The 13,377-nt window shown below is 40.6% G+C and overlaps 1 protein-coding gene across 1 annotated transcript in view; it reads right to left on the minus strand.

The window, feature by feature from the left end:
- The window catches only part of mboat2a (membrane bound O-acyltransferase domain containing 2a), a 44,418-nt gene that overhangs the window by 16,041 nt on the left and 15,000 nt on the right, over nt 1–13,377 (minus strand). Inside the window, exons 2-3 of the mRNA XM_026151727.1 lie at nt 6,017–6,162; nt 829–906 (exon numbers count right to left, since the gene is read on the minus strand). Of these exons, the coding sequence (XP_026007512.1) occupies nt 829–906; nt 6,017–6,162 (224 nt within the window). The remainder of the gene's footprint in view (nt 1–828; nt 907–6,016; nt 6,163–13,377) is intronic.

A 13,377-nucleotide genomic window follows, 5' to 3' on the forward strand; every position in this document is an offset into this window, starting at 1 on the left:
TTACTGCAGACAAGTTTTAAAAAAAGAAAAGAGGGCATTAAGGTAAACGTTTTACCAGTGGCACACTTTTATGTGTTGAGATATTTTAAAGTTTACATAAGCTGCTATGTTAGAAATAGTTCAAAGAACAAAGGTTGCGATCTAAAGTTCAGACTGACGTGTCCAGCCACTTGGCACAAACCCCCAGCTCGATCTCAGCTTATTAGACTGATAATAACTAATTTGTTATGTAAAAATATAATGCAGGTGAAGGTTTCATAAGTGTTACCGCAAGAGGGAGTGGACTGCGCTTATGTACCAACCTGCAAAGACACAACACTGGGCTACAAAGGACAATAAGAGTTGAACCTCTTGCAAAGGGTGATGCATGTCAAAATGTGTTACTCATCTAGTTAACCAAAGTTGTCATTTCCATTCTGTCACTGGGTTTGGAGCCTTTTCTTTCTGAGAGCAGCTGTTGTGATGAATATTTCCTTAGTATCTATTTAGAGCGATCTTCCCAGGGGGAAACATCCAATGTTCACACCTGCACTCATAACCTTGAATTCTAGCAAAAATAACATCTAAGCCAATGTGAATATGCCTGTGCGTCTGAGTGTGTGTGTTTGTCTTCATGAGGCATGGACACAGAAGCCCGGGAGCAGAATCAGTATCAGTGTGACTTAGGCCTATGTGCCCTAAACAGATAAAGCACATGAAGCCTTAAAACAGTCCAATATCTAATGTAACATTAATGACAAGATTCAAGTGCAGCAAACTTCAAGTTTTGGTTTCAGGGTTTATTAAATCAAACAGATTTTTTTATAGGTTTGTGAGTTTTCTTCTTACTTGTGCATGTTCTCCAGCCCAGCAAACACCATCACACTGTAAGACAGGCCACTCTGGACCAGGAAATGAAGGGAATACCTGTAGAGAGACAGATACCACAAATAATAAATACCACTGTTTATTTATCTACCTGTATAGTTGTAAGGAAGAGGAAATTACAGCATTACAAAGCATAGTCACACCAGCAACCATGTGAGGACAGACCTTTGTAACTAGTAAAGTGTCATCTTTAGTCACAGGGCAAGGAATGTGACCATAACATCACACTATGTTCTTAATTAACATGTTAGTAACAGCACGTACTAACAAGATATTAAACCAACTCTGCCATATATCCACCTCTCTCCCTTTGTGCGAGGCACAAACAGTTCAGCAGTGGCAGCAGCTACCGGATGGATCTTTGAAGGGCGCAGTGTGTGATCCTACAGACGTCAAGCCCTCCAGGAGAGGAGAGATGTCACAGTGTGTTAGCTGTGACTCAACAAAGACAACACGTCTATCAGGGCTGGCGAGGAACAAGAGATCATAGGGGTGGGTGAATGGAATTAACTGAAAATACAAGGGTTAAGAGTCCGAGAGGGGAAAAGGCAATAAAATTCTTATACAAAGAGACTCCAACCAGTTTGCCTGAAACGTACTAAATAATCAGTTCCAAATGTTTGTCCAGCAGCATTGAGGAAAAAGCGTATGTTTCTGGCAGAGAGGAAATACAACCTAAAAGAAACCAGTCAGCCTGGAGCATTTGGAAGGAAGCTCCTTTAAGACCAGCAGTCGAGGGCTCTAACACAGAGCAGCAGCAGAATGTCTGTGTGCTATGAAAGCCATGACGAAAGCCATCATATATGCCCCCTGAAAAAAAGCATACACCCAAAAAAAACAAAAAACAAAACAAAAAAACTATTGATGCATTCATGCATTTAATGCCCTTTCCTTCCTCTACATTACATGTTTATCACCAATTCCACTTGTCAAGTTCAACCTTTTTACCCTGTGATTAGCGGCTAATTCAGTCTTAGCAACATAAAACACTTAACTGGGAATACTGAGCCAAGTACAATAAATGCTATATATTACCTCCATAAAACGTATCTTCTTAATGACATTTCTATGGGTGTATAGTCTTTTTATTACCTACTAATTACTGCAGACAATAAAACTCTTTGGCGGGCGCTCACAGAGGTAAATATCAAATAGTGACTATTTGGCCCCTTTGTGCTAAAATAGACGACTGGTTTTGGCCAGAAAAAATGAAGTTTGCTCACATCTCTTGTGTTGTCGGACTAAGTCGGTGTTTCACTTCCTTTATAACTACACTTCCCCTGTTGCCAGTATCTGATGATAAGTTCCACAGCCTTGCTTGAGACGACTTTTCCAAGTAGCCTGTGGTTGAAGTCAAATGCTGTTCATTTACAAAAATAAATTTAAGTCCACTTGGGACCGTTATTGCCACGGGGCCTTGTGATTTAGAAATTGCAGTGCATCCACATGGATAACCACAGCCTGTGTTTTGCCTGAATTTTGAAAACATCTGTGGTTGCCAGCTTCAAAACTTACATTAAACTGATTAGGCTGCCAGATATAATATGTCCACACATCTCCTTCAGGATTTTCTGGTACAGAGCAGAGTTCATAAGTCTATTAATTATAGCAAGTCATTCAGATCCTAAAACTTCAAAGCAGCTCCAGACCATCACACTACAACCACCGTGTTTGACTGTTGGTACGATGTTCTTTTTATGTTAGTTTTACTCCGGATGTGACATGACTCACACCTTCCAGAAAGTTAAATTTGTATCTCATCAGTTCTCAGAATACCATCCCATTGTGCTTTTGGCAAATGTGAGATGAGCCTTTGAGTTCTTTTTGGTCAGCATTGGTTTTCTCCTTGTAACACTCCCATGGATCCCATTCTGTTTCTTAAGGTTGGTGGCTGTAGCTCAGGTGGCAGAGCAGGTCAGCCACTAATCAGAAGGTCGGTGGTTCGATCCCAGGCTGCCCCCTGGCTGCATGCCAAATATCCTTGGGCAAGATACTAACCCCATGTTTGCCTACTGGTGGTGGTCAGAGGGCCCGGTGGCGCCAGTGTCCGGCAGCCTCGCCTCTGTCAGTGCGCCCCAGGGCAGCTGTGGCTACAATGTAGCTTGCCATCGCCAGTGTGTGAATGTGTGTGTGAATGGGTGAATGACTGAATGTAGTGTAAAGCGCTTTGGGGTCCTTAGGGACTAGAAAAGCGCTATACAAATGCAGGCCATTTACCATGAATCATCAACACCAACCTTAACTGAGACTAGTAAGACGTACAGTTGTTCCAGGTTCTTCTGTGACCTCCTGGATGAATTGTCGATGCACTGTTGGAGTGATTTTCATAGGCTGTTCAGTCCTGTAAAGGTTCCCTACTGTTCCATGGTTTCTCCATTTGTGTACAGTGGCTCTCACTGTGGTCGGCTGGAGTCCCATAGCTGTACAAATGGCTTTGTAACCCTTTCCAGACTGACAGATGTTGATGATTTTCTATTTTGGTTCTATTTTTGGATAACGTTTTTCCCTTAATAAATGAAATCATCATTTTAAAATACTAAAGGCCACTAGTGCTACCCCTCACCCTCCACGTAGATGCACCTGTGGTCTAAGTTTGAAGTTTCTAGGTGACTTTCTTCTTGAGTTCTTGGATTCACAAGTCTTTTAAGAAAACTTGACCTCTGACCTTGCAGTCATATGACCTTGACTTTGAAGTCAGGGTCACAGAGAATCAAACAGATTTCTAGTAGTGGCACCAATAGCATCAATTTGAGAATGTTCACAAAGTTGGGTTACCATGCCAACCACCCTCCCACCAGGCTGACAACTCCATCAGCTTTGGTTATCCTTGTCTAACATTAACATTTGTTTGATGATCTGAAACATTTAAGTGTGGCAAATATCCAAAAGAAACCAAAACAAATACTTTTTCATGTCACTGTACATAAAGAGAGTGTTTCTGATACTATATGATTGACTATCATCCATCTGCAGCTTGGTGTCAGCTCAGTCATAAACAGTCTGTTGGTAAAGTGACATAAGACCCCATCGGTGTGATGATCAGATAACACTTTATCTGGCTATCACTTTCTCACTTGCTGTGCAGCTTGAAGTCTGATTAGGAGGAAACAAGTGTTTCCTGCGTTTGCTATATATACACACACGCACGCACACAGTGGCAATGTGCCAGAGGTACAGTAGATGGTCTAATACAGGACAACAGCTTCCTAATGAGACAGCAGTTACTACCCAATCGATTACTTTGCTTTGGCATGAAGGGCTGTGAAGGTAGTGGCAGAAGTGACAAGGGAGTGCAAAGACGATGGCAGGCAAACAGCAGACAAACAAATGAGTACAGAATTTAAAAAAAAAAAAAAAAAACCAAAAAAAGCCCGGAATAACGAATGAGGCAATCGTACTATCAAACCTAACCTCCGAACAACCACCGACAAATATGCAGGAAGTCTGGTTTCATTTTTGGTATAGTAACATCAACACAAATAAACTACAATAATCAGGCCATAGGCAGACCAAAGAGTGTCACTGTGGTATTCAGTTTAACTGATTATTTGGTTTCTTTGCACGCTAACAGATTTTACTAGTGTTTGATGAGCATTTTAGTAGTTTTAGCAACAATCTTATTGTATATGAGCACGACACTTGAGGGTTATCATTCATTGTAAACCATTTGTGTGCAGTAGAGGTAGTAGGGTAAGAATTTTCTTAAAGCAACAGAGTAAAAACCAGCAGTGACATTTTGTTTTTCACACCTATAGTTTGTTTACTCTAGTGTGAATCAGCTGATGAATTTGTTAACTTTTAATCTCTCCCTTGTTTGGTTTCTCTTCACACAAAGAAAAATCCAAGTGCACTCCAAGCGAACCAAAATTCATCACTACAAACCACGTGAAAATGTTCTAGACTACTGGAGAACACGGAGCGTTTACGTTCATTTTGTGGTTAGTTGGTAGCTTATACGAACCTTTGCACATCTGTAGTGCATTGCTGCATCTTGGAGGAAAAAGCAGACGTGGCTTTGGGAAGTTGTTTTAGTTCAACCTTGTAACGTACACCTGGTAGCTTGTTAGGATCAAGGTCAAATCACATTCACGCCATAAATGAACCGCTGTGAAATTCATTTTGAAACGCACTGAGACCACTTCCTCAAAGGGTCTTGGTGCAATTGTTTTGGTCAGCACCAGGGTGTGATTACTGTGTTCACACCTGCATAAATGAAATGCATCAACAGGAAAATGAACCAGAGTTCAATTTAAACAGAATAAACACTGCAGGTGATTAAGAAATTCAAATAGACCAGAAAACGACATTGGAAAGAAAGCCATCAGAGAGGTTTCTTTTTAAAACCAATCTCCTTCTTTGCCATTTGGCACCATTTGGCATCTCTACACTCAAGTAGATTCTGACCTGCTTGCACAGATCCAAAATGCCCTGGACACACCAGGTTAAAAAAAAAAAAAAAAATTATGTGCGTGTGTGTAGGGGGGTGCACGAAAAGCCAAAACAACACCAAGGCGCACCTCAAGTTGTGACTTAATGTTTGGCACGCATTCATATTTACAAGGACAACAAAGGCCAACGGAAACCATGACACTGGAAAATAAGTACTGCTGCAAGAGGGATGAAATCCAAAATGGTTTGGGAGTCTAGCTTTTTTTGGCTTAATTTCTGTGACAGACGAAACCCAAACAAGAAGCAAATGTGGGTGTCTGTGTCACCATTTTTAAAAGCTGACTTTCTATCAAAACAAGTCGTTTTGATAGAAAGTCACTACCTACGTGTAAAAATGAATGCTAGTTTAGCAAAACCAGCAGAGGGTGAACTGTTCACGTACGTCCTGATTTAGGAAGAAGCATTCTGGGAAATGTAGAAAAATAACTTAAGTAGAAATTAACACTTCATTACATAACATTTCTTGTATTATATAACATTACATAACATACTATATACTGATAATTGAACCATAAGTAAAGTCAAATAAAATTTTTTTTAAAAAAAAGCACATAGCCATAACATGAAACTGGGACATGCCCTCTGTTTGCAGGAAAACAAAGTCACTAACGTGATAATGTAGGAAGGAAGGTTGGAGCAGAGTCTGAAAGCACACTGATGACAAGAACAGAGCTGCGGGATAAACAGAGGGGTGACTCACCAGCCAAAGCAGAAGAGAGCCAAGTAGAAGCCCAACAGAGTGGCCACCACATGTCTGATGAAGGGACTGGTCTTACTGGGATGAAGGTAGATCCGAAACCAAACAGCCATCAGCAGGGCAAACAGCTGACATGCCACAAAGTTAACCTGCGCACAGAGACACAGTAATGAATGATAAAAATGTATGCTTTTTCTGTGTATCACTTGCATATGAAAGATTATAGTAGAAGACACTGAGCATAAAACAAAGGTGTGGTCCACCTTGTGCAATTAAATTGTCTCTAATAGTGAAAAATAAAGCAAAAAATATCCATCTATTTATGAAAACAATAATATAATATGAGTCTGACAGGTCATAGCTGGGTTGGAGGGTGTTAGAGTGGGTGTTTGAGACCTTGTTTCATCTCCTAATGTCTCCAAATGGCACAGCAAAGAGGCTTTACACCAGTCAATAGTGAGATTGACTGAATCCAGTGGGAGGGGGCAAAGGAAACCTCTCCGTTTGATTAGTAACACCAAACACAGGTGGAAGATAGAAAAGAGATTCTTATACGGTATTGATCCATCTGGATTTTGCTATATCAAGGCTATTTGACACAATTGTGACAACAGCCCAAGCTAACCTTGTAATAATTGTTTGACTCACACTGTCTGTTAGGGCTGCACGATTTTGCATAAAATGAGAATCACGATTTTTTTTTGCTTAGAATTGAGATCACGATTCTCTCACGATTTTCTTCTCCAATATAAATATTTATTGCACTTAACTGCACATCAACTTCGTAACAGTTGAGACAGAACAACAAATTTCCCACGTGTGGGACTAATAAAGGTTATCTTATCTTATCTTATCTTAGAACATGAAAACAATAAATAAACATAACAAAACAATAAATGTCTCACATTTTGTCATTGAAGCAAAATGTTGTACTGCTTGAAATTCCGTCTCCACCGTTGCTCTACGCTGCGTGTATAGAGCAGGTAGTGCAACAATAGAAAAATAGTTGCGGGACGGCACCGTGTAGCGTTTGTCTAGGGTGTTGATAATTTTCATAAATCCCTCGTTTTGCACAGTGTTGATGGGAGCCATATCTTTGGTCAGGTGATAAGTGATAGCCTCTGTAATTTCTTTGTGCCTGCGGGAGTTCGACGGGTATAGGGAAGCGCTGTATAAGGTTCCCGTTATTGATGTTTGGATGGTTGACAGGGACAGATTTTCTCCTGCCACTTTCTTGGCCTTACAGCTTCGTCTCTCCGTTGTTTTTTCCCTGCCAGCTGGCTTCTGTATCACGTGGTATAAGGCTCCGCCCTTGTCATTTGCTGAGCAGGAAGAGTGAGTGCTTGTTTTCATGCAAATTATGCCCCGGATCAAAATGCGGTACAATCGCCATCTTTTTTCCTTTTTTTTAAAAAAAATCGTTGTCATTTGGAAATGAGATCACACATAAGTATGAATTGAGATCGCGATTTTCTAACGATTAATTGTGCAGCCCTACTGTCTGTCATCATTATATTTCAAGTAGTTTTGGAAGTGTTGGCATGTCTTTCAGTATACAAAGAGGTGAGTAAGGATCTATGATCATTTTAACATGTGCAGGCAACACTGAACCATTTTACGCAGTGTAAATCCTCGTGTGTCATATACTGGTACAGAAAACTAAATAATCTTTTCATGTGTGCTGTAAAACCTCTCACCACACTACACAAATGCTACATGAACATGCCTAACACATTATGAGAAAGGACATTTATTTTATTGACACATATCTTGCAAACATCTCATAGGGTTTTCCCTAAAATTACTATTGAGGCAGTGCATCTGAGCCAAATAAACAATAAAAAGCTAACTGTTCCCTATCATGTTTTGTTGTCCCACGCTGAAGCCTTTCCTCTTTGTCTGACACACGCAGCAGGGCAGCAAAGAGGCAAGCCCAAGCGAAGTGAAGATTTTACAACACAGCTTAAGTACGTGCAATCAGCCTTCACAACAGAGTCTTTTACAGTACTTTAATCTTGATAAAGGTGATTTAATAAACAGAGAATATGAATTGTTCCACACAAGTTATAAGAAAAGCTCTGCACATAGTGTTACTGGTAACTTAATGTGCCAATTATCTTCACATAGCTGAATCTTCCAAAGCTAGTCGTGGGCCAAGACAGCAGTCGATCCCCTCTGGCAAGGTGACAAAGAATGACTGATGCTTAATGTAGCCTGCAGGGACCATGTGTTTTGTGAAAGACTTTCAGTCTAAAACCCCTTGGACTTGACCTCTGTTAATACTGATGAATTTATGGGCTCAGTCACACACTTCAAGGCAGAAAACTTTAGGTCCATTTTGTATAAGTTTCATAAAGCCATTCACCATCAACACCAAGATGATGATGGCGAAAACACTCATCAAGGCTTCATAAAGAGACTTCACTAACAGTGGGTAACATCATTTATATTGTCTATGGTTCTTCAATGTTTTTAAACTCAATGGTTTTCCATGTCTTAAATATTATTGTGTTCATTGACATCTCACTTTTTTTTTTCCATTCCATCCATGTTTCTTTTTTTTTTTCTAAACAGTGATTATCTTAAAAACTATTTTTAAAATAGAAATAAAGAAGAGGATGACAGTATAGCTAGCTAGAAGCTTTACTGTGAATATGGGGAGAAGAAAGAACCACCACACCCTCACCTCTGCAACCTCAGAACCTAACCTTATGATATCTTTAATAATAGTTTTTCTATAACATCATACGTTTTCTGCAATATAGAAGCATGTCATTGCACATTGCACAGGCCTATTCCACATACACCCTCACAAATGCAAAGCAGAAGGCTGCACGGTAACTTCTTTATTGCCTCTCCAAGTCCATCTCTGCCCTCAGCCTCCTTTGGCAGATGCAAATGAACTACAGATACAAAACAAATTTCAAACATCAGTACATTGTAAAGGGAAACAGACTGTTAAGCACTAAGCCCACATTTGTTTGATGTCACGTTAAGCGATGCATGTCTGAATACATGACAGCCCGCCAATGTATATAGGTCATGTTAACAGATCCGTCTGGCCAGTGAACGGTAAAAGACAAGCAACACCATGAGCGCCATCCATTATCTATGGATCCTGCATGATTGATGAGAGAGAAAGGGAGGGGGACAGATATAGCCCTAAGTACTAAAGCCCTCGCGTCTGCAGGGCTATGTAGCCACAAATCATCTGCAGCATTAGCCTGAGAGTTTCATATCAGATGCTAGTTGGTTGAAAATATCAGGGCTTTTGTTTCTCCATGCGCACACAGACACACACACACACACAATGTATATGAGCCTCAACAATAGAAGCTACCCTGCTTTGTTCTTCTATTGTTACGAGTGATATTGTTTAAAAGGGGGAAACCAGTTGGCACTGAGATGAGTGTAATTAACAAATAATCAAGCAGGAGAAGCTAAACCAGATGGCTGTGTGCAGGTCCTGATGCTGATACTCCTTCAGCTTAGCCCAAAAGCAAACAAATCCAAGCAATCCGCTGGGAAGAAATGTGTCATTTTAGCTCCACGGCTGCCAAAAGAAGACTATGAGTCATTTATCTGTCTCATATGGATGAAAGACAAACAACCGCACCCAGCTGTGTGCCAATAAAGATAAGTTTTATTGACAGTGTCTGTCATTTCCATCTTTCAGCTATGGTTAACAGGGAAAAGGCCCAGTTTCAACCTAAATCATCCCCTGACTTGTAGTAATAACCGAGTAGCACTCTAGCGCAACAAATTTGGCAAAATTAAGCCGCAGTTCATTTGCAGATTGCTTCTAATTCTCTAAAGCTCAAGTGCTAAAAATAAAATAAGATGCCCTAATGTAATGACAAGAAATCACATTAAACCAACCTTCTCTGACTCCCTCTCCACCCACCCCTTCTCATGCAAGCCTCTTTCTTTGCACAGTGTTTAGCCAGTCCACAGCTTTGGATGTTGCTTTACACTTTGATTACCTTCAAGCTGCTCACTTGCTGAATATGACTTGTGTGCCTGTACACCGGCCCACGGGGTAACAGGCTGATATGCAAAGCAACAAACAGCCCACATTTTACTATAGTCACTGATTTATCCAAGTGTTCCAGTAAGACAAAAATAGCAGTTAAAGTCAACTAGTTGAATGTTTCTGTGGGAACCCAACTAGTTTTTAGGAGCGTTTAAATGTGCATGACTCCAATGAGCATTGAAAGTATGTCAAACCACAGGTATGCATCTTAAATTAGATCTTAGATTATTACAGCCACAACCCCTCGACTCTGGATTTGTACTGAAGGAAGTTACAACGTCCTTTGCTGACTAGCTGGAAAATCAAGAAGTGTGAATTGGCCCCTCCCTGGATATCAAAATATTGCCCTAAGAGCAAGGAAAGGGCGTGGCAGACAGACAGACAGCATTGTGTGAGTCAACAGTGAAGCGGAGCTGTGGGTGACCATTTGTGGCAAAACCTCAAGCGGGCCAACTGAGAACTGTCAATCATTTATTCTTAAACTGAGAAATGAGATTGCAGTTGTTCACCTATTACGCTTCCAAGCTATTTAATTAGGACAAATAAAGAACAGAGGACCCAGGACCAGTGTTGGGACTAACGCGTTATTAAATAACGCGTTACAATAACTACGTTATTATTGTGGTAACGAGCACGGTAACTAGTTATTATGCCAAAACCAGGAACGCGTTAGTCGTTACTAGGATTTAGAAAGGGTCGTTACTCGTTACTTCGTGTGGTGGCTATCGCGGCGCTTCCACAGATTCAGTAATATTAGCAAGTGGTGGAGGCCAGCAGTTGGAGGAGGGAAAGGGACACAGAAGGAAATGAGACCCGAGGCGGCCGCCGGTCCAAGTGTGAACTGAACTTCAGGTAAGAAGTTATGACCTGCAGTCTCTCTGGGTCAGATATAAACCAAGTTTAGGTGGAGTTTATTTTCGTTATTCTGACTTTTTCCGTACTGCGTGCTAGCTAGCATGACGGAGTTTCTATACAGCTGGGTGGGTGCTATGTTACTGATGTTGAACTTTATTTTGTTCATAAGTTATTAGAGTTGCCAACCGTCCCGTCTGGTATTCAGAGAAAATATTACGCGTTTCTTGAGGTGAAAAGGAACAGTTTGTCCCGTAATTCAGCTACAATGAAAAAGGCACAAAGCTGGAGTTATTCTGTGTTTACGCTGCACAGCTGCCTCTTCTTCTTTCATTCTCCCCCCTCCCTCTCCTGTTTCTACTTCAATCATGAAAACTGATCAATGATCAGCTGATCGGCTCTCTTGTTTGTTTATCGCCCACTTTGCGCCAGAAAGAGGAAACCAGCGGATGTCGCGCTAAACAACAGCAGCATGTTTAAGCTTGATCAGCTGTTGTTAGAATTTATTTAATATTAATTTCTAGTATCAGCTGATTTTTGCTGGTCATGATATGGTTTGGTTATCTGGTGAGAGGGAAACATGAAGATGAAACCAGGAGATGTCCTTACTGGATCATCAGAGCTGAAGAGGTGATGGAGAAACAGGTTTACCTTTTAGGTGGCATGAATGAGTTGAAGTTATGAACTGTTTCTGAGAGACAAATAACACCAGGATCCTTTTCTAAGTAGCTGACAGCTGGTAACTGTGCAGGGGCGGGTCTAACAAAGTGTTGCCAGGGGGGCATGTAGGGCATTAACAGGGAATGGGGGGCACAAAGAAATACTTTTCTTTTTATTCTCATTTAAAATGTCTCGCTTTTAAAAAATAATTATCTGAATCTTACAACAAACAATTGATAGATTGATGCATATATACCATCAAAACAGTGAACATCACTGTCACAACAGTGTTTATTTTCATTCAAAGGCTTTATGATTTTTGCTATAATGGCGGCCGGTCTCTAGTCAAAATGCCCGGGCCGATTTTTTTGTCCCAGTCCAGCCCTGTATGCAGCTCATCTGCAGTCTGGTGTTACCTACATCTTCCTATTCAGAAGGCAGAATTTCCGAGTTCTGAGTACAATCAAAAGCACCACGACTGCAGTTTTTGTGTTGATGTAAAAGGCGCACATGACGCTGTGACGTAGGCTAGAATCATGGCAGCAGTCAATGACGGTCCAGGCATGGGATTTCTCTCGTGGAAATATGCACATTATCTTTTCCTTTCTATTGGTAGGTGGCACAGTGCACTGTGGCAAGTAAGCAAGCTAGAAGACTGGCAAAGTTATGGAAGAAACACATTAACAAGAGAATTCTGAGTAAAACCAAAGTTACTTTCCCTAGTAACTAGTTACTTTGAAAGTAACGAGTAACTTGAAGTAACTGAGTTACTTTTGAGAGAAGTAACTAGTAATGTAACTCAGTTACTATTTTAAAGTAACTTACCCAACACTGCCCAGGACTAAAGGAGAACAGGAGAGTTCATGAAAAATCTGCAGGATTAAGACCAAATGTATACTTACAAATTTACTTCAAGGACTAAAGTCCTTGCAAGAAAAAGTCTCCTTAATAGTAAAGATGACTTTTTTATTACATACTTGCTACTTTACCTGTTGATTGTTATCTGAGATGGAAAAGATTGAATTAATGAGTAATGAAGGGGTTCATTTCTAAAGAAAGCACCTGAGAGTCTTTTATAGTTGCCAAACATTGACTAACTGATTCACACAGAGTTCATTGTGAGAATGCTGTGCAACATCTACACTGAATAGCTAAAAGTAAGCGCACATACATGACCACTTTAAAGAGCGGCTCCCCACTAACTGGTGGCTTATTGGAAATGAGAGCATTTGCATTCATATTCTCAAAGTGTTTCTGCACCATATGTTAGTTAATCGGAATCCTTTTATAGACAAAAGCTACAGCTTGCAGTACCTCTCACCGCTCAGTGCTGTGTGTTCAGCTCAGCGGGAAAGATATATTATTATTGCTCACAAGTCAATTACAAGAGCTCCTGCAGAATCTGTGAAATCATGTAGGAGATTGACATTAGAAATTAATGCCAGCAGTTGAGAAATAAGCTGTCAGGGAAAACATAACCATTTTCGGAACGGTTCTTTCACCCAGGCAGCACTTACACAATGAGACCAGATGACAAGCAAACTTGCTACATTTCACTCGCAGATGTGATTTTACACTGTGAATGGACACTGTAGCATCTGTGATTTTTTTCCCCCTTCTTCGCTTTAAAAAGGTGCTTTCAACCAGAGCCCTCTGCCTTTGACATAAATCTAAGGAATTCTGGGATATGTAGGAACCAGTGTTCCCTCTGGGTTGCATGCAGTACTTTGCAACAAAGTTATATCGTTATAGAAGCCGCCACATGCCAAAAAGAAAAGAAAAGCAATATCAGACTTGATAGTCACAGGATTTGTTAAAA

This window comes from Astatotilapia calliptera, chromosome 19 (assembly GCF_900246225.1).
Source record: "Astatotilapia calliptera chromosome 19, fAstCal1.2, whole genome shotgun sequence".
NCBI classification, from domain to species: Eukaryota; Metazoa; Chordata; class Actinopteri; order Cichliformes; family Cichlidae; genus Astatotilapia; species Astatotilapia calliptera.